Consider the following 19,955-nt stretch of genomic DNA (forward strand, 5'->3'; position numbering starts at 1 on the left):
ATTTACGATGGGGCCATAGAAATAGACGCCTACTTTGGCGGACGTGAAAGCGTTGCTGCAGATATACAGTATAACATAGATATCATTAAAAATCATCAGTCCGATATATCTTGGTTGATATTGTTAGCCAATATGTTAGTCATTATTCAAGATTAAAGACATAACTACTAAAATAACGGACATGAAGAACATTAGACAATCAGCCATTTTTCATAGTGGAGAACCGCTTAGAACCTTACTGTGGTCTTCCAAGTCAGCGCTGCTTTGCTGATATCTCACTGCCTGCATTATGTGATGCAGCTGCTGAACGTATTTACAGGATCTGGCATCAGGCCACTGACATTAACATCACTGAAATCAGTTTCAGTGCAGAATCCTGGATCTCAGAGGTTAACTGGTTATTAGTAACATTAGACAGAAATATATCGGTTAATGGTATCAGCCAAAATTTTGGGATTGGTGCACCGCTAAGTGTTATTGTGTGGGGGTCTTATGCACGGTGGGGTGTGTCTGTCCTCTTTATCCTGCTGACCTCCATCTCCGGCCCCGCCGCTCCGGCTCTGTGTGTCTGTCAGCTGTGTGCACGTGCCGTGTGCACGTGAGAGGGCTGTGTAGTGTGCACGTGAGAGGGCTGTGCAGTGTGCACGTGAGAGGACTGTGCAGTGTGCACGTGAGAGGACTGTGCAGTGTGCACGTGAGAGGACTGTGCAGTGTGCACGTGAGAGGGCTGTGCAGTGTGCACGTGAGAGGGCTGTGCAGTGTGCACGTGAGAGGACTGTGCAGTGTGCACGTGAGAGGGCTGTGCATGTGCAGTGTGCACGTGAGAGGGCTGTGCAGCGTGCACGTGAGAGGGCTGTGCAGCGTGCACGTGAGAGGGCTGTGCACGCACAGCTCACTGTGCTCGTGGGAGTGTTTGGGGCGGGGAGATGTTTTGGCTGTTCGGCGTGAAGGGTGCACCGGCTCCTGTCACAAGATCAGCAGATTGGTTCCCGCAGGTGAGAGGTCACGGTAGTGCCACCGACAGACTGTGACAAGGGGGGCAGGGAGTGATGTCGTTTGGGACCCTTATCCTCACTGATTTATGAGCAGCAGCTTCCCCTGTTAGTCTGTCTATGGGACTGGCAGCTCCATCTCCACTCTGGTGGGTCTGTTCCTGACCCCAGTGTTCTGGCTGAATGTGCACAGCAGGACTCCTGAATGCCCCGTCATGGTTAAACCTCCTGACCTTGAAGATTAGTGTGAGCCCGTAATCTGGGCCCTGGGTCCCCCAACTGTCCTCCCCATCTATCGTTTGGGCTGCTCATGTTCCTCAAGGTCTCCTCAGCTGGGAATCGTCTTTCGGTTCATTATCAGAAATGCCGGCTAATTAGCCGTACTGAGGCTGTCCTCCTCTGCTGTGGCCTTGGCTCTGCCGGTTCCTCCCAGGCCTTCCTGATTCCTGACGTGAAACCTCTGGCCACATGACTGCTCTTCACTAGCTGCCTACATGGCCTGTCTGATTGATGGGTAGCGGGTGTCTGCAGTGCCTGCAGCGTCTGCAGCGTCTGCGGTGTCTGCGGTGTCCCGGTGGTGGGTCTAGGTGACGGCCGTGCCCTTTGCTGTCTGCGTGTGAGAGATCTGGTCTCCTGTTTACAAACCACCAGCCGCTGGGACGAGCCCTATGAAAGCAGGCCTGATTACGGAATGCAAACCTTGATCGTAGCACCATTGTCAAAAGGGGATGCCGATGACCTGTGTCCTGGCATGTTGGAGGCCTGCTGTGACTCGCGGTGAGTCTGTATGCGCCTGTGTATCTGTCACTGTGTGTCCCTCTGTGGTCTTTCAGAGGTCACTCAGGAATGTCAGCTCACTCTCACTCAGCACAGCGTTCGAAACCGACAGGGCATCGCGTGGATGGAGAACCGTGGTAGGAGAAGCAGCAGATCTGGGGGGTGCTGCTCTGGGACCTGGGGGGTGCTGAGCTGTGTTGGCCTGTTTATGTTACAGTTAAGCGGATTTAAATTTACCCTGACGGTAAATATGATGGTTCCGGAAGCAGAGAGAAGCTTCACTGTGACGGTGTATTTTACACTTTAACCCAGACATGCAACCTTTTAAAATTCTTCAAGGGTCTAACCGCCGGGTCTTTCATGAGATTTTAACCCATAAAGGTTCATGCGCACCTGCCTTTTCCTGGTCTCTTTTTCACAGCCCTGCCCAAGCATGTTTCCTCTCGTGCTGTTTGCTAACAGACAGAATATTTTTGAGGCCATTTTACTATCTTGCTTAGGCACTGGTGTAGTAATACAGAAGGCCAGAGTCCTCCCTTCCAGTAGGGGGTGCTCAGATGTGGGATGGAGTACAGTCCCACTCTCCTATCCGACATGCTGTATATCCTAGACTTCTCCTTGACAATGGTCACAAAGAAGGCTGCCTTCCTTAACTGAGGGGCCTGAGAATCTCTGTAGTGTGAGGAGCTTAGCACAGGTCAAGTCTTTTCCAGTTAAACTTCTGGGCCATGGCACTGTAGCCATGATGTGTGCACTCAGCTCACTGGCCAGTTAAACATCAGCTCCTGCTCCTGGCTCCATGACAAGGGGAGCATGGTAAGGCAACGAAGGTCTTTGCTATTCTTGCCATAATTCATAGCTCTCAGGGAAGTGATCAGGAGATCAGAGCAGGTCTGTCTGTCTTGTTAACCAGGGTTACAAGCAGAGATGATAAACATGGAAGAAGACCTTGAAGCCGTTGCTGTTTTTAAGTCTTCGATAACCTCCTGAATGTATTATTTGATTCTTTGTGAAGCAGTTTATTAGTGACCGAGAAGGCAGCTCAGGGCATGAGTATCGCCGTCCTTCATGAATGTGCTCATACTAGCGCAGTGCTTGGAAAAGCTGGATTCTGATGGGCCCTCGCACCCTGTATGCTGCAGTGACAGGCTGTGGTATCTGTGCACTGCATCCTGGAGCCACTCCACTGGAGTCCTGTGGCTATAAATAGCGTGAGATAAATGTTTCCGTTTTGGTGTGGGTGGGGGGACGAGGTTACGCCGGAGAGCCCGGTGCTGGACCCCGCGTGCTTCTGCCACGTCCCCACGGTTCGGGGTGACCTTAGGAGACATGCAGCGGTGTTAATAAGCAGGAATGTTTGTTTATGGTGGTGGTGGGGGGGGTGCGTTCCCTGAGTGTGAGCGATTAGGTGTTTGTGTTGGAAGCTCCAGATGCTGGTTCCGCAGGGCTGAGATTCAAGGCCTCCTGTCGTTTGTTTATGCCTGTGAGCACTCTGGCCGGGTCACTTCCTGTCCCAGCAGCAGCCGGTCTGCGCAGGCAGGCAGAAGCGCGCTCGAGTGCGGCGACCAGGCTGCCTGCGGTGCACGTGTGCGCACCTCCACGCCTCCACTTCCTGCTTCTGAGACAACGAATTAACGAGCATTCGGCTCATTAAATTGCACCCGGCACCCGCTCCTTGTTCACAGTTTAACAAGCAGTGCATGGCGCCGTGATCTGGAGGGCAGGCTTCCCGTCACCACAGCGGCATGGCGATTCCCTGTGTGGAGCTGAGAGGAGGGTTGCTGGCGTGCGGCTGCGGGATGCAGGCCATGAGGCGGTGCCAGTGCCTGTCGCTTTGACAAATGTCCCCCCAGTTACCTGACTCCAGTTCCACGGTACGGACGATCAGACAGAAGCCGCACTTCGTCCTGTCCGCTTTGTGAATTGGTCCGAGCCCCTGGGTGAGACCTCACTGTCGCCCCCTTTAGGAGGCTTTTTGCACTGTATGGCTTGGTGCACGGGAGCTGCTGTGTGTACATATTGAGATGGAGATGTTGCATGTTTGCTTTGTTCAGAGGGTGTGACATTGACATGGTGAACGTGCCCGTGTGATCTTAGAGCTTAGACATAGACAGGTCCCTCAGTATGAGCTCATCGTGGCTGGGGGTGGCAGCTGAGTGACAAGCACCAACACCTGGCTTTGCCCCACTTTGACTCTGTGTCTTAGGGGCAGTGATGTCATCAGGACACAGGAGTCTCACCAGGACTCTAGTCCAGCGGGTCTCTGTGATGTCAGCAGTCCCCTGCTAGCCATCATGTCTTTGTACGACTCCCGTTGACGACTAGGGAGCGCCTCCCTGGCCTGCATTGCTTTCCTGGGCCTGTACTCACTGAATGGCGCTTGGTACAGAGGTTGTTCTCTGCTTCCCCCCCCACCCCCGGCCCCAGCTTCCGCTCTCTCCATCTGGAAGGTCGCTGCGCGGAGGCGTTGGCGGTCTAATCAAGGCCCGGCCTTCTCTGGCCCCGCCCCCGGCTAACCACTCCCTGCAGGCCTGGATTCTGAGCAGGCGGCTGTCCCGAGTTCAGCCGCGAAGTGTCTTATGTTCGGTCCCATTTTCAGGTGAAAAGAAAATCCGGTTAACGGCTCTTATAGTCTGACTTTTATGAGCAAGTGATATTTTTACTGGGTCCTAGTTCCCAACTTGAGGGTTGGTGGTAGGATTGCCTCTCCAGCCACTGGAAAAACCTCTCACTGGTCCATTCGGACTGATGTGCTACTGAGGTATCACCTGCCGCATGGCTGCACTCAGGCTCTCATCCTCGAGGTGATTTGTCGCATGGTGGGTGCAGCAACGTGCTGTCATCAGTGCACCTCCTCCTCCTCCTCCTCCTCCTACTAGTTCCTCAGATGCCTCCATGCTCAGTTAATTGTTTGTAAATTACCAAATATATATCAACTCGGACGTCTAGCAGCCGGGCGTCTAGCAGCCGGGCGTCTAGCAGCCGGGCTTCTAGCAGGCGGGCGCCTAGCAGCCGGGCGTCTAGCAGCCGGGCGTCTAGCAGCCGGGCGTCTAGCAGCCGGGCGCCTAGCAGCCGGGCGCCTAGCAGCCGGGCGTCTAGCAGCCGGGCGTCTAGCAGCCGGGCGTCTAGCAGCCGGGCGCCTAGCAGCCGGGCGCCTAGCAGCCGGGCTTCTAGCAGGCGGGCGCCTAGCAGCCGGGCGCCTAGCAGCCGGGCGCCTAGCAGCCGGGCTTCTAGCAGGCGGGCGTCTAGCAGCCGGGCGTCTAGCAGCCGGGCGTCTAGCAGCCGGGCGTCTAGCAGCCGGGCTTCTAGCAGGCGGGCGCCTAGCACCCGGGCTTCTAGCAGGCGGGCGTCTAGCAGCCGGGCGTCTAGCAGCCGGGCGTCTAGCAGCCGGGCGTCTAGCAGCCGGGCGTCTAGCAGCCGGGCTTCTAGCAGGCGGGCTTCTAGCAGCCGGGCGTCAGCTGGGCGTCTAGCAGCCGGGCGTCTAGCAGCCGGGCGCCTAGCAGCCGGGCTTCTAGCAGGCGGGCGTCTAGCAGCCGGGCTTCTAGCAGCCGGGCGTCTAGCAGCCGGGCGTCTAGCAGGCGGGCATGCCCTGGCATTGTGAGACAGCAGCTTCATGCCATGTGTCGTCCTAAAATGGGGCGGGGGCAGTAATAGCTCTGCCCCCACTGATAGAGAATGGGGCAAACAGAAGAAAATGCTGTTAAGGAACAGGTAGACTGGGAAACACCCCACAGCCTAGTGGTACTCTGTTTCGGCTCAGGGGAGGACTGGGGGGAGCCTGAGTTGGGCTGAGGGCTGATGGGAAATGGGAAACAGACATTGGGGGGGTGGTTGTGGTGGTTGGGGGTGGGGTTGTGGCCGTGGGGGTGTAACCGCAATCTGAACTGAACGTACTTCTTCCGGATGGAGAGACTGCGTATCCTTACCCCCCCCCCCAGACACAGTCTCCACAGCTGGTTATTCCAATGAAATGGTCTTGTCTTGCTGAGGGGGGTGTCTGAGTGTTGGGGCCCACCCTGTTGTTGCAGGCTCATGCTAAAACAGGGGCTCGTCATGCAAACGGCCTTTTGGGGGGGGGGCTGTCATAGTTAGTGTGGTGATCTATGAGCATCCTGCAGTCTGACCACTTCCCGATGGTCCCTAAATATGGGGTTCTGGAAGCGCATTTCAGCCGCATGAGCGATTTTAAACATGGAGGTGGAGGGGGGGGCTGCGTAGTATCTGTTTATTAGTTGTTTTATGCGCGCCATATTTCACCAGGAGTGGGCTCTGATGTTTCTGGGCCGGGTCGATTCGCCTGGTTTCCTCATCAGCCTCATGCTTTCCGGTCGGCGCAGTAACCTGCCCCATGTGTTTGCGTTTTAGACCCCGGGGCGTGGGGGGCACAGCCCCTTTTAATGGGATGGCACTCGGCCTGTGTCTCCGCCCCCATGGGCCTGACCAGGATCTGCGGATGGATGGATGGATGGATGGATGGAGTGTGTGCATGTGTGTATGTGCGTGCTCGCAAACACTTTTGCGTGTATATATGTGTGCGTGTTTGTGTCCATGTGTTATGTGTCTCCATTCTAACCCCTCCTCTCTCCCCCCCACCCCACAGTACTTCGAGGTGCCATTTGACTCCAATATGAACCGAACAAAGAACCGACCGCTGGTCAGGGGCCAGATCAGGTACGTCCGCTTGCAACACGCCATGAAGGTCTCAGGTCCCTGTCTGAACAGCTCCATCCGTCAGTCGCACAGGAGCGGAGGGTGCGGCTGTACTCTAACCCGACTGTGTGTTTGATTATTTGGTTGTGGGTTTTTTTAATTTGAATGATTATTGTTTGGTTGTATGTTTTTGTTGCTTTGCTATTTTTGGCTGTATGTTTGTGTTTGTGTTTTTGTTTCTTTGTGTGATTGTTATTTGGCTGTATGTTTGTGTATTACGTGCGTATTTGTATTATGGCTGGGCAATTGATCAAAACCGACATTCAGAACCTCTAATCGACGTAGTCTTGCCCATTCCAGTTAATTAGTTTTTTTTCCTTTTTCTGTTAATACTTAAAAATATAATACTTACCGCATTGTGTGTTCATGTACTGTCCCCGTAAAAACATACTACCGTGTCCGTTGTCACATGACTCCTCCCCATTCAGTTAGACTCCAGTAGTTTGTACCAAACATAAGCATCCGTGTCCGTGGTTTGGACACATTGTGGCTTTAGTGAAGACGACACCTAACAAGAGGTCAAATGTAAACAGTGCGACAATACAGTTTCAGCTACCAAAGGTAATACCACCAATCGGTTTCACCACTAGCAATATTTAAAATACAGTGGAAACTGTTTATAGTGATCAAGCACTTATATGGATCAAAAAGCTTGGAACAGAATCATTCCTATACAAATACCGTTTAAATAATTTGCTTATAGTAATCAAGTAGTCCACTCAGTGTGTTCATTTTGGGTCTTTTTATACATAACAAAAAATAAATTACAGTAATTCTACTTCTTGTTTTTACTTGCTGTAACCCGTCTGCTTCTGCTAGCTACCCGAGGCTAATGCTGCGTGCACAGAAAACATGACAGGAAAAGAAAGTAATTTTCTCTCAATTACGGAAATGGACTAATCAAACTTTATGATAAACTGTCAAAAACGAGCCAATGAGATGCAGCACCAAAACTACAATAAGCTGCATTTTATGTACAGTATTATACAGTATGTACTGTATTATAGCTTATTTGAATTTTACAAAGTTCATTGATGTCATTTGTGCAGTACTGTAATTTGAAAAGTGTCTGAGACAGCTGTACTGTATTTTGAAAGAATAAAATTCAGTGAATAGCAACACTGTCAGTTTCACTATCTTATATGCATGTAATAAATATGCAAATGTCAATTAGATGGAAATCTGCCCGAGAAAAAGAAAAATTATAGTGATCAATTTCACACACATAATCACTATAAACGGTTTCCATTGTAAGTTAGTTGGTAAATTTTGTTTGCAATTAATGCAAATAATCATCAGTCGTAATCGAGGTAAAATATTCAGTTAATCGTGATATTGATTTGATTTCCCAGCCATACTTTGTATGGTTGGAGTTTGGTTGTACAGATTGTCCACAACTTAGTCTGTGCCGTGTACGACAACTTGGACATTAAAATATATGTAAATGTAAAAATATATTTCGTGAGGGAATATGCCTGAAGGTGTTACGCTACCTAGTGCGTTCTGCATGCTGTATGATAGTATACACTCACCTAAAGGTTTATTAGGAACACCTGTTCAATTTCTCATTAATGCAATTATCTAATCAACCAATCACATGGCAGTTGCTTCATGCATTTAGGGGTGTGGTCCTGGTCAAGACAATCTCCTGAACTCCAAACTGAATGTCAGAATGGGAAAGAAAGGTGATTTAAGCAATTTTGAGCGTGGCATGGTTGTTGGTGCCAGACGGGCCGGTCTGAGTATTTCACAATCTGCTCAGTTACTGGGATTTTCACGCACAACCATTTCTAGGGTTTACAAAGAATGGTGTGCAAAGGGAAAAACATCCAGTATGCGGCAGTCCTGTGGGCGAAAATGCCTTGATGCTAGAGGTCAGAGGAGAATGGGCCGACTGATTCAAGCTGATAGAAGAGCAACTTTGACTGAAATAACCACTCGTTACAACCGAGGTATGCAGCAAAGCATTTGTGAAGCCACAACACGCACAATCTTGAGGCGGATGGGCTACAACAGCAGAAGACCCCACCAGGTACCACTCATCTCCACTACAAGTAGGAAAAAGAGGCTACAATTTGCACAAGCTCACCAAAATTGGACAGTTGAAGACTGGAAAAATGTTGCCTGGTCTGATGAGTCTCGATTTCTGTTGAGACATTCAAATGGTAGAGTCAGAATTTGGCGTAAACAGAATGAGAACATGGATCCATCATGCCTTGTTACCACTGTGCAGGCTGGTGGTGGTGGTGTAATGGTGTGGGGGATGTTTTCTTGGCACACTTTATACCCCTTAGTGCCAATTGGGCATCGTTTAAATGCCACGGCCTACCTGAGCATTGTTTCTGACCATGTCCATCCCTTTATGACCACCATGTACCCATCCTCTGATGGCTACTTCCAGCAGGATAATGCACCATGTCACAAAGCTCGAATCATTTCAAATTGGTTTCTTGAACATGACAATGAGTTTACTGTACTACAATGGCCCCCACAGTCACCAGATCTCAACCCAATAGAGCATCTTTGGGATGTGGTGGAACGGGAGCTTCGTGCCCTGGATGTGCATCTCACAAATCTCCATCAACTGCAAGATGCTATCCTATCAATATGGGCCAACATTTCTAAAGAATGATTTCAGCACCTTGTTGAATCAATGCCACGTAGAATTAAGGCAGTTCTGAAGGTGAAAGGGGGTCAAACACCGTATTAGTATGGTGTTCCTAATAATCCTTTAGGTGAGTGTAGTATGGTATAGTATGGTATAGTATAGTATAGTACCTTGCTGTTTTGTGTAGCAGCGTGACCATCCCAGCCTCGCACACATTTCCCAGTCTCATTCCAAACCTTAAACTTTGACGTTCATTTTAATGTATGAGCTGTCTGGCGGAGTAGGAGCAGTCTCTTAAAGCGGGGGCAGTCTGCATGGTCCTTTTTGTTTCTTTGTGTTGTTGTTGAGTTTGCTTGTATGATTTGTGTCTTTGTCCACCTGTTCAGTTGTATGTATGTTTTTTTTCTTTGTTGTACTTTGGTTGCATGAGGTGTGTATTTTTGTTTTCGTCTGTCGCACTTTCTTGTCTGTCTGTTTCTTTATGTCTTTCTGTCTTTGGTCTCTCTGTTTTCTTTGTGCTCCCTGTCACACGCACAAACTTACCTTAACGCCCCTGGCAGGGGTGGTGATGCAAGCCGCCGCTCATCCCATGTCAGCTCGCATCTCCACTGCAGTCCCACAATTCGACACGGTTTTGGGCTTTCGGTTGAGAGACTCCCCCATGTGGCCTGACTGGAAGGGGCTCACCACCCTGGTCTTTGGGGCGGGGCTGATGAAGGCTGGGGGGGCGGGGGCAGAGAGGCCAGACCGAACCCTTAGATGTGGCCGGACCCGACGGCAATAGTAGCAGGATGGGGGGACATCAAGGACACAGAGGTCACCTAGGGAGGGGTTGGGCGGGGGGGCAGGTCGTACCCTAGGGCTTGCCTCTGCCCTCTGGTCCCCAACAACAAAGGCACAGAAAGGCATTTGTGCACTTCCAAGCACAAAAGGATTGGCTGGCTGTGAAGACGTACACTCACAATATCGCCGTGGGGGAACAGGGGCTTCACTTAGCTACTGAAGACTGGAGGAACTTCATATCTGCATCTGGAACATTCAGGCCCAGTCTGTGAACTGCGGGAAAACAGTATGACTAACTAATGGCAGTGTCATCACTCCTGGGAGCTTTTTGGGTGGCCCTACTTTAGCGTGTGGAAGCGTGGAGGGTTAGGGATAGTGTTTGGGTAGCCCTACTTTAGCGTGTGGAAGCGTGGAGGGTTAGGGATAGTGTTTGGGTGGCCCTGCTTTAGCGTGTGGAAGCGTGGAGGGTTAGGGATAGTGTTTGGGTGGCCCTGCTTTAGCGTGTGGAAGCGTGGAGGGTTAGGGATAGTGTTTGGGTGGCCCTGCTTTAGCGTGTGGAAGCGTGGAGGGTTAGGGATAGTGTTTGGGTGGCCCTGCTTTAGCGTGTGGAAGCGTGGAGGGTTAGGGATAGTGTTTGGGTGGCCCTGCTTTAGCGTGTGGAAGCGTGGAGGGTTAGGGATAGTGTTTGGGTGGTCCTGCTTTAGCGTGTGGAAGCGTGGAGGGTTAGGGATAGTGTTTGGGTGGCCCTGCCTTGGCGTGTGGAAGCGTGGAGGGTTAGGGATAGTGTTTGGGTGGCTCTGCTTTAGCGTGTGGAAGCGTGGAGGGTTAGGGATAGTGTTTGGGTGGCCCTGCTTTAGCGTGTGGAAGCGTGGAGGGTTAGGGATAGTGTTTGGGTGGCCCTGCTTTAGCGTGTGGAAGCGTGGAGGGTTAGGGATAGTGTTTGGGTAGCTCTGCTTTAGCGTGTGGAAGCGTGGAGGGTTAGGGATAGTGTTTGGGTGGCTCTGCTTTAGCGTGTGGAAGCGTGGAGGGTTAGGGATAGTGTTTGGGTGGCTCTGCTTTAGCGTGTGGAAGCGTGGAGGGTTAGGGATAGTGTTTGGGTAGCTCTGCTTTAGCGTGTGGAAGCGTGGAGGGTTAGGGATAGTGTTTGGGTGGCTCTGCTTTAGCGTGTGGAAGCGTGGAGGGTTAGGGATAGTGTTTGGGTGGCTCTGCTTTAGCGTGTGGAAGCGTGGAGGGTTAGGGATAGTGTTTGGGTGGCTCTGCTTTAGCGTGTGGAAGCGTGGAGGGTTAGGGATAGTGTTTGGGTAGCTCTGCTTTAGCGTGTGGAAGCGTGGAGGGTTAGGGATAGTGTTTGGGTGGCCCTGCTTTAGCGTGTGGAAGCGTGGAGGGTTAGGGATAGTGTTTGGGTGGCCCTGCTTTAGCGTGTGGAAGCGTGGAGGGTTAGGGATAGTGTTTGGGTGGCTCTGCTTTAGCGTGTGGAAGCGTGGAGGGTTAGGGATAGTGTTTGGGTGGCTCTGCTTTAGCGTGTGGAAGCGTGGAGGGTTAGGGATAGTGTTTGGGTGGCTCTGCATTAGCGTGTGGAAGCGTGGAGGGTTAGGGATAGTGTTTGGGTGGCTCTGCTTTAGCGTGTGGAAGCGTGGAGGGTTAGGGATAGTGTTTGGGTGGCCCTGCTTTAGCGTGTGGAAGCGTGGAGGGTTAGGGATAGTGTTTGGGTGGCCCTGCTTTAGCGTGTGGAAGCGTGGAGGGTTAGGGATAGTGTTTGGGTGGCCCTGCTTTAGCGTGTGGAAGCGTGGAGGGTTAGGGATAGTGTTTGGGTGGCTCTGCTTTAGCGTGTGGAAGCGTGGAGGGTTAGGGATAGTGTTTGGGTAGCCCTGCTTTAGCGTGTGGAAGCGTGGAGGGTTAGGGATAGTGTTTGGGTGGCTCTGCTTTAGCGTGTGGAAGCGTGGAGGGTTAGGGATAGTGTTTGGGTGGCTCTGCTTTAGCGTGTGGAAGCGTGGAGGGTTAGGGATAGTGTTTGGGTGGCCCTGCTTTAGCGTGTGGAAGCGTGGAGGGTTAGGGATAGTGTTTGGGTGGCCCTGCTTTAGCGTGTGGAAGCGTGGAGGGTTAGGGATAGTGTTTGGGTGGCCCTGCTTTAGCGTGTGGAAGCGTGGAGGGTTAGGGATAGTGTTTGGGTGGCTCTGCTTTAGCGTGTGGAAGCGTGGAGGGTTAGGGATAGTGTTTGGGTAGCCCTGCTTTAGCGTGTGGAAGCGTGGAGGGTTAGGGATAGTGTTTGGGTGGCTCTGCTTTAGCGTGTGGAAGCGTGGAGGGTTAGGGATAGTGTTTGGGTGGCTCTGCTTTAGCGTGTGGAAGCGTGGAGGGTTAGGGATAGTGTTTGGGTGGCTCTGCTTTAGCGTGTGGAAGCGTGGAGGGTTAGGGATAGTGTTTGGGTAGCCCTGCTTTAGCGTGTGGAAGCGTGGAGGGTTAGGGATAGTGTTTGGGTAGCCCTGCTTTAGCGTGTGGAAGCGTGGAGGGTTAGGGATAGTGTTTGGGTGGCCCTGCTTTAGCGTGTGGAAGCGTGGAGGGTTAGGGATAGTGTTTGGGTAGCCCTGCTTTAGCGTGTGGAAGCGTGGAGGGTTAGGGATAGTGTTTGGGTAGCCCTGCTTTAGCGTGTGGAAGCGTGGAGGGTTAGGGATAGTGTTTGGGTAGCCCTGCTTTAGCGTGTGGAAGCGTGGAGGGTTAGGGATAGTGTTTGGGTGGCCCTGCTTTAGCGTGTGGAAGCGTTCTGAGCACAGCTGCGGTTGAATGGACTCGTTCCTTCATGTTGGGTTCTCGGTCTAAATGTTCTGCCACTAACCCCCCCCCCCCCCATCACCACCTTCACTAATGTGTTGTCACACAGAGATATAGACTTTTTTAGTAATCAGATTTTTTTTGTCTAGATTTAGTTCAGAAATGACAGGATATTTAGCCTTGCCATGTGATCAAAGTGACCTTTCACCCCCCTCGGTCAGATAGCGATGTTTGGCTTCCTCGCTCGGCCAGCTGAAGATCGCTTAAGATTGCTAAATGTTTGCTCCTACCCCGGGTGGGATGACAGCCGTGAGGGATGAGGAGGCCTCCCAGGCCCCGGGTTCGATTGAGTAACGGGGAGGGGCCGCTAGACACACAGGTCTCGGCCCAGGCCCGATAACCTTCGCTCTGCCCCCATCAAAGTAGTGTCCGTGAGTTTGGGGGCACATGGCCGCAGCGCCGCTCTTCTCCCTCCTTTCCTGGGGGGTTTAACTCCCACTGTGGCATTTCGCCTGCGTGTGGGGGGGGTGGTCTTCCGTGTTGTAGTGGAAAGACGACCTGAGGTTGTATATGTGGCCCCCACCCCAAGCTGTGTGACATGATCTTTTTTTGGGGGGGCGGGGTAACAGGGCCCCCCCACAGTGGTGCGTGTGGCGGCCTCGACGGCAGTGATATAAAATCCCGGATTTCCATCGACCCAGTGTGTCGAGCTGCACATAGTCAGCATTTTAATCCCTGCCTGATCCGCTGGGTGTTTCCCCATGACCCCCCCCCCCCCCCCACCGGCTTTCTCAAAGCAGGTCCAGTTTCAGAGTCTGTCTGTGCAGTTTACCCCCCCTTAGGGAACACTGGCAGGAAAACTCTTATCTGATGGGCCTTTTTGTCTCTCATCTCAAAGGTGGGGGGTGAATGTGTAGCTTCAAAGGTAACTTCAGGCTTTTAAGACGTCCCTGTGTGGGCTCTGTGTGAAGGACCGGCCAGGCCCCCACTGCCATGGCGCTGAATAAACAATGGTCCACAGACGCAGACGCCCTAGCGGACTGCAGGGGGCAGTCTTCAGGCTGCACATCTGCATGTCTATCTACTACTGTATGGGAGACCATGCCAGCAGGAAGGGAATGGAGCAGGTGTGTGCGTGCGTGCGTGTGTGCCCCTGCGTGAGTAAGAGCACAGTGATGGGGTGTCCGGGGTTGGGGGGGTTGGCCTGTGTTTACTCGGCCCCCTTATCCCTGAGTGCCTGTTTAGCTGTTCACGTCCTGCAGCTGTTTAACAGTTTTCTGGTGAATTTCAGAGCCGCAAGCTGGGTGTGATGATTAACGTCATCGGACATGGGGACCTTTCCGCTAACCCTAACCCTAACCCTAACCGCTCCCCTCGCCCTGCCCCCCCAGCCCCCTCCACGCCGTGGCTTTCGCCGCCTCCTGTGCCGTGCCGGGCGTGGGCCTCCTCGCGTTGGCTGTAAACCCCCTGACCGGCTTCCTGGGGGCCCTTAACATCGTGCTGTACACCTGCTGCTACACACCACTCAAGAGGCTGAGCATCGCCAACACCTGGGTGGGGGCTCTGGTGGGTGCCATTCCCCCCATCATGGGCTGGACCGCCGCCACCGGCTCGCTGGATGCAGGTATGCTGCTCCTCTATCTTCTCCAATGTTCTCTGTTGTGTTAGGACACAGCGTCTTCGCCTTCCTGCTGCCACCCCCTCACCCACCCCCAACCTTGACATGTAAAGTGATGGTGAACTTGATGGTGGGGGCTATGGGAGGGAGGTGATGCCGGGAGTGTGGCTGGAGAGACTGGGAGGCGGTGTCCTGGGTCCGGGCGCCGTGGCAACTGCCAGCCACGCGGTGCAGATCTGATTTTGGAGGATATGTTTTGGCCATTCACTGACGAGGTGGAATAATATTTACAGAAACGCGTTTGCTTTTGTTCGCTTGTTTGTTTTGCTTATTTTTGTTTGCCTGTTTTGTTTAAGCTGCTTAACAATAAAAGTATCTTTTAGCTCCAGTTAACCTGCCCCCCCAAGGCTTGCTGTCTCCCGGTACAGCAGCTTTTCTGTCTCTTTCTGAGCGCCTTGCTGTATAGCGCCTTGCTGTATAGCGCCTTGCTGTATAGCGCCTTGCTGTATAGCGCCTTGCCTTCCTCCACCAGGCTGGATCGCTGAGGAAATGCCTGACGCGCTGCATGACCAAAACACTTTCCTGGCAAATTCCCAGTACCTTTGTCTGCCTATACCTATCTCCCTGGCCACAGCTGGCTGCCCTCCACCTAAGCGGCCCGGGTTCTGCTCGCTGGTACAAGCTGCCATGAGCAGGCAGGTGCCGGCCCAAACTCCCCACAGCCACGCTAACGTGGCGTGTCAGCTGCCAGTAAATGATAGCGTTGTTATGTTTACACGGGGTGAGGCGCAGCTTCATGTTTCTCGTGGTTTTATTGCCGGATATTTACTGAAGAATCCAGTTAAGCACCTGGCCCAAGGGTCCAACAGCTGCCCCCCGCCTCTGTCTGCCTGTTAGTCTGCCTGTTAGTCTGTCTGTCTGTCTGTCTGTTTGTTTCTCTCTATCAGTCTTGTCTGTCTGTTTGTTTCTCTCTATCAGTCTGTCTGTTTCTCTGTGTCTGTCTGTCTTCATCTTTCTCTCTCTGTTTCTCCCCACTCTCTCTCTCTGTCTGTCTCTCTGTCTGTCTGTCTTGGCTGTTCTTTCTTTCTTTCTCTCAGTTGATGTCAGTCAGTCTCTTTGTCTTTCTCTCTCTCACTGTCTCTCTCTATCTCTGTCAGTCCGTATGTGACACTTTATGCGGGCTGTTCGATTATGGATAAAATCATAATCACGATTATTTTGGTCAGTATTGAAATCATGATTGTTTAGCATGATTACTCATTGATTTTTGAAATACCATGCATTTAACCAAATAAAAAACTTGTCCTTTTAGCAGATTTCCTTGAACTTTAAAAATTCCGCTGAGAAACAGGAAAGGGTCTGGAAAGGGGTGCACTGGATTTATAACACAAGACAAAACAGGGGCATCACTGCGAAATGAAATGTGGCACAATAATTGTTTTATCGCGATTTTGTTTTGAGAATCGTCAGAAGCCAAAATCGTAAATGTAATAAATATTCCATTGCTTGTTCAGCCCTAATTTCTGCTGTTTTCTGTCCCCCTCCGCTGCAGGTGCCCTCCTCCTGGGGGCGTTCCTGTACTCATGGCAATTCCCCCACTTCAACTCGCTGAGCTGGAACCTGCGTGAGGATTATTCCCGGGGCGGATACCGCATGATGTCGGTGACACACCCGGCGCTGTGTCGGCGCGTGGCCCTGCGACACAGCCTGGCCCTGATGGGCCTCAGCGCTCTGGCGCCCCCTCTGGGCCTCTCTACCTGGACCTTTCCGCTCATCTCGCTGCCCATCAACCTGTACATCGGCTACCTGGCGCTACGTTTCCAGCGGGACGGAGAACGCGCCAGCGCACGGCGCCTCTTCTTCTGCAGCCTCTGGCACCTGCCCATGCTCCTCCTCCTCCTCATCACCTGCAAGAAGCCACGTGGCGAGCATGGGGGGGCCCAGACCACGGTGGGGGGCCAGGTCCAGGACAGTTAACCCTTGGCCCTGCCTGTCACTCCCCCATCCCCCCCCCCCCTCGCACATCTGGATTGGAGGATAGTGACAATTGGGAACCGCTTTAACAAGAGTAACTCAAAATGTTATGATTTCAGGGATCTTGTAATCAATCATTTCTATGTGCGTGTGTGTGTTTGTGTGTGCACTCGAGCGTGCGTGTGTGTGTTTATGCGTGTGTATGCACACGGCCACCCGCGCATTAATTTATTCACACACTAGTGATGCATACAGCCGGCTGGCTGCTTGATGTTTATTTACAGAGCTAAACGAATGTGTGCCGATCTCTGTCTCAGTCCTGGCCGGCTTGTAAACTCCTCAGTTCTCTAGGAAAGCCTAGTTTCTAGTGCTGTGATGTGATGCGACATCACCGCTGCTGTTACGCGATTCTGCGCTCTGACATACTGTATGTGGATGGCAGCCCTGTACCACACCAATAAAGAACCAGCGCTGGTCTCCCTCGCCTCCTGTCTTGGTGTGTTTCTGGGTTTCTGGGTTTAACGCCGTCTGATCATTTATAAAACATTTCTCCATCCAAGGATGTGTAGTTTATCGTTTTACATTGTTTTCAGTTACTTGGCTAATACTGTTTTCTCCAGAGGATGTGCCCCCCCCCCCCCCCACCATCTGATTTGCACTTGTAAGTCCCCATTTTAGCTCAGCCCCCTCCCGCCTGGGTTAGGGTTTGGTTTCACCGTGGCTGGTTACTCTTTCCTTAATCGGCATTTGCCACCTAGCCGGCTGTCTGTAACCACGACAACCTCTGTCCTACAGTCTCCATACCATCCTGCCATTCTGCCTGCCAGTGTGTTACCATGCCCCCCCCAGGAGACATTCTGTCTGCCAGTGTGTTACCATGCCCCCCCCCAGGAGACATTCTGTCTGCCAGTGTGTTACCATGCCCCCCCCCAGGAGACATTCTGCCTGCCAGTGTGTTACCATGCCCCCCCCAGGGGACATTCTGCCTGCCAGTGTGTTACCATGCCCCCCCCAGGGGACATTCTGCCTGCCAGTGTGTTACCATGCCCCCCCCCCAGGGGACATTCTGCCTGCCAGTGTGTTACCATGCCCCCCCCCCCAGGGGACATTCTGCCTGCCAGTGTGTTACCATGCCCCCCCCAGGAGACATTCTGTCTGCCAGTGTGTTACCATGCCCCCCAGGGGACATTCTGTCTGCCAGTGTGTTGCCATGCCCCCCACCCCTTTTTATGAAGTGGCACTGGTATTTTTGCTGCTATGGGGGTCATGTTTAGGGGGGGGGGGGTAGTTATAGGGAGCGGTCCAGCTGTTGGAGGGGGGGGGTTAAGTGTGTATCAGATATCGGCGGCAGCCAGGGTCTTTCAGCATCCGCTCCATCTGGGTGGCTGTGAACATGGACACCCACCCCCCCCGGCCCATTTCTTTCCCCCCTCCCTGCCTCGACCTGTCTAGTCTCCTTGCGTCTCCGCAACACTCCACGATGTGGCCTTCTGAGATGGTTCTGGATGTTTCCCGTCATCCGGATGCTCCGTTACTGCTTCCCCGGCAGGCCACTTTTGGGTCCAAACTTTACTGGTAAGTCCAGCCAGGAGTGACCCTGACTGTCGCTTCTGTTAAGTCATTGCAAGCCCATGTATAGCTCGTGTTCCTGACCACTTTTACGGCAATTTCCCCATTCTTCGTTTCTGAGTTACTCTGTGAGTATTGTAGCTATGTCTTATTTCGTTAGACCAAAATGTTATTCATGTTTAAAAATCGGACCCTCCCCCATACAAAATCACGCAAATCGACTAATCTGTGATCCACGGTAGATGCAGGTGAGGACTTGAAGTTCCCCATAGCGAAATCAACACCCACGACGCCCCGACTTTAATGTACGCGGCCGCCAGCATCTGTGAGCCAGTGATGGAAAAAGCGGCCGCTTTCGGGCACGAATCTCCTCTTTTTTCCCCTTTATCTTGAACGCAAAATGTGTTGAACACCTGTTAGCGCTTAAAGATATATTTAAATAGTTGAAACCTCGATCGATGCATGGGAATTCCATTAAGAGCGACTGTTATTTGTTCAGTGCATCATCATTTGTTATAAACAGTAAATTGGTAAATTCCAGAGTTGGGGAAAGTGTCATGAAAGTGGGAAGGACGTCTTAAATCCAGTGTAAATTAATTATATTAAATATCAGCTCAGTGACGCTAAAAATAATACCTGGGTTACCGACCTCCGCTGTCCCCGTACCGATACCTTGTTGTTTCTAATGAACGGGCCACAGTCAATCTAGGAAAGCGGGAAGTAATTAATTTTAAAACAAATTGGGGACGTACAGAGAACACACCCTCCCCGGCATCTCGGCGCCCCCTGACGATCCCAGTGCCCCTCCGATGCAGGGCGGCGACGGGCCGTTTCGGGTCGCCTCCCTCCGAGGCCAGGCGAGGATGCGTGCTCCCCTTCTGCTTTATTATGGATTTATCCGGCGTGTATTTCTTTTTGGAAAGGTGCGGCCCGGAAATGAAACCAACCTTAATCGAGTTCAATCAATTTAGACATAAATGCCACATATAGTCTAAGAGGCCCCTCACACCTTGTTCTTTTCGCTTATATGTGTGCATCTAGCGGCCTGTCGGAGGTCATTAGCGGAGATTAGCTGCCCTTCATACGCCGGAGTGCGTGGCGATGCCCCCGGGCACTTACCCCGCTGCAGTCCCGCATATAACGGGGTAATGACACAATTGCATTTGGATCGCGTTCAGACTTAAAGAGATTAAACTTCACAGATTATTCCTATATAAACAACCGCGTGAAAAGCTCTGACTCATACCGGTAAATCATCTACTGGGAAGCAGAAACTTACGCGCTTGAAGACCTGTTTTCTGGTACCGAATGTCTTAAGTCTGGATAACGCGAAATTTGCACGTTATGTTTTAAACTCTTACACAACCAGAATGATAATTACCGAATTAGCTTCTTCTTCTTCATATTATTATTATTATTATTATTATTATTATTATCATTATTATCATTATTACTGCAGTAACCTACTAGTAGTTGCTGTGGTTGGTGTGCTTTATAAATCTGTTTTTCATCGTAAACCGGGGCGCTGGCGTGATTCTCTGATTTAATGGCTAGCAGATATGAATTTGTCTCAAACAGCGACGTGGTCCATGCGAGGTGAGCGCTGTTTAGTGTGTGATACGGGATTTACGTCCACAGACGGTTCTTTCCTTTATGAAGGAGAACAGACAGAAGTCGAGTTCCTTTTTAATACTCTCATATTTCACGAAGACCTTTTTCATTATTTTAGGTGAACTCCACACCCCACGCATTATAAACGTGTAGAAAAATGTGCTCTTTCGGTCGAATAATTATGTCCCGTATTTCCCCCCCACCCCCCCTTATTCTTCTAATGTTCCCTCTTAATGTGGTCGCATAAATTATGCTTCTGGTTAAAACGGCTATTTCCGGGGCAGTGTGGCTTTGCGGTCTCTTATTAATAGTTAGGCCTGCATTTAATAACCGTTTTGTAATTTAGCTAAAATTGTACAATTCGGAAGTGGTCCACCCAAAAGTCTTATATATCTAAGACATTGCAATACACCGACATATATGGAATGAATCTCTCATAGAACGGATTAAAAACCCCACAAACACGTGAATGACAAAAATAGACTTATGTTAACCTCGTGAACATTGCATTTGGGGCATTTTACTGAAATGAAATGCCGTTGAATTT

General features: G+C 51.5%; 1 protein-coding gene across 1 annotated transcript in view; it reads left to right on the forward strand.

The window, feature by feature from the left end:
* The window catches only part of cox10 (cytochrome c oxidase assembly factor heme A:farnesyltransferase COX10), a 34,910-nt gene extending 18,205 nt beyond the window's left edge, over positions 1 to 16,705 (forward strand). The window contains exons 5-7 of the mRNA XM_023817036.2: positions 6,370 to 6,440; positions 14,028 to 14,260; positions 15,807 to 16,705. Of these exons, the coding sequence (XP_023672804.2) occupies positions 6,370 to 6,440; positions 14,028 to 14,260; positions 15,807 to 16,231 (729 nt within the window). The 3' untranslated portion in view covers positions 16,232 to 16,705. The remainder of the gene's footprint in view (positions 1 to 6,369; positions 6,441 to 14,027; positions 14,261 to 15,806) is intronic.
* The last annotated feature ends 3,250 nt before the right edge of the window (positions 16,706 to 19,955 follow it).

The sequence above is a fragment of the Paramormyrops kingsleyae genome, chromosome 5, assembly GCF_048594095.1.
Source record: "Paramormyrops kingsleyae isolate MSU_618 chromosome 5, PKINGS_0.4, whole genome shotgun sequence".
Classification (NCBI taxonomy): domain Eukaryota; kingdom Metazoa; phylum Chordata; class Actinopteri; order Osteoglossiformes; family Mormyridae; genus Paramormyrops; species Paramormyrops kingsleyae.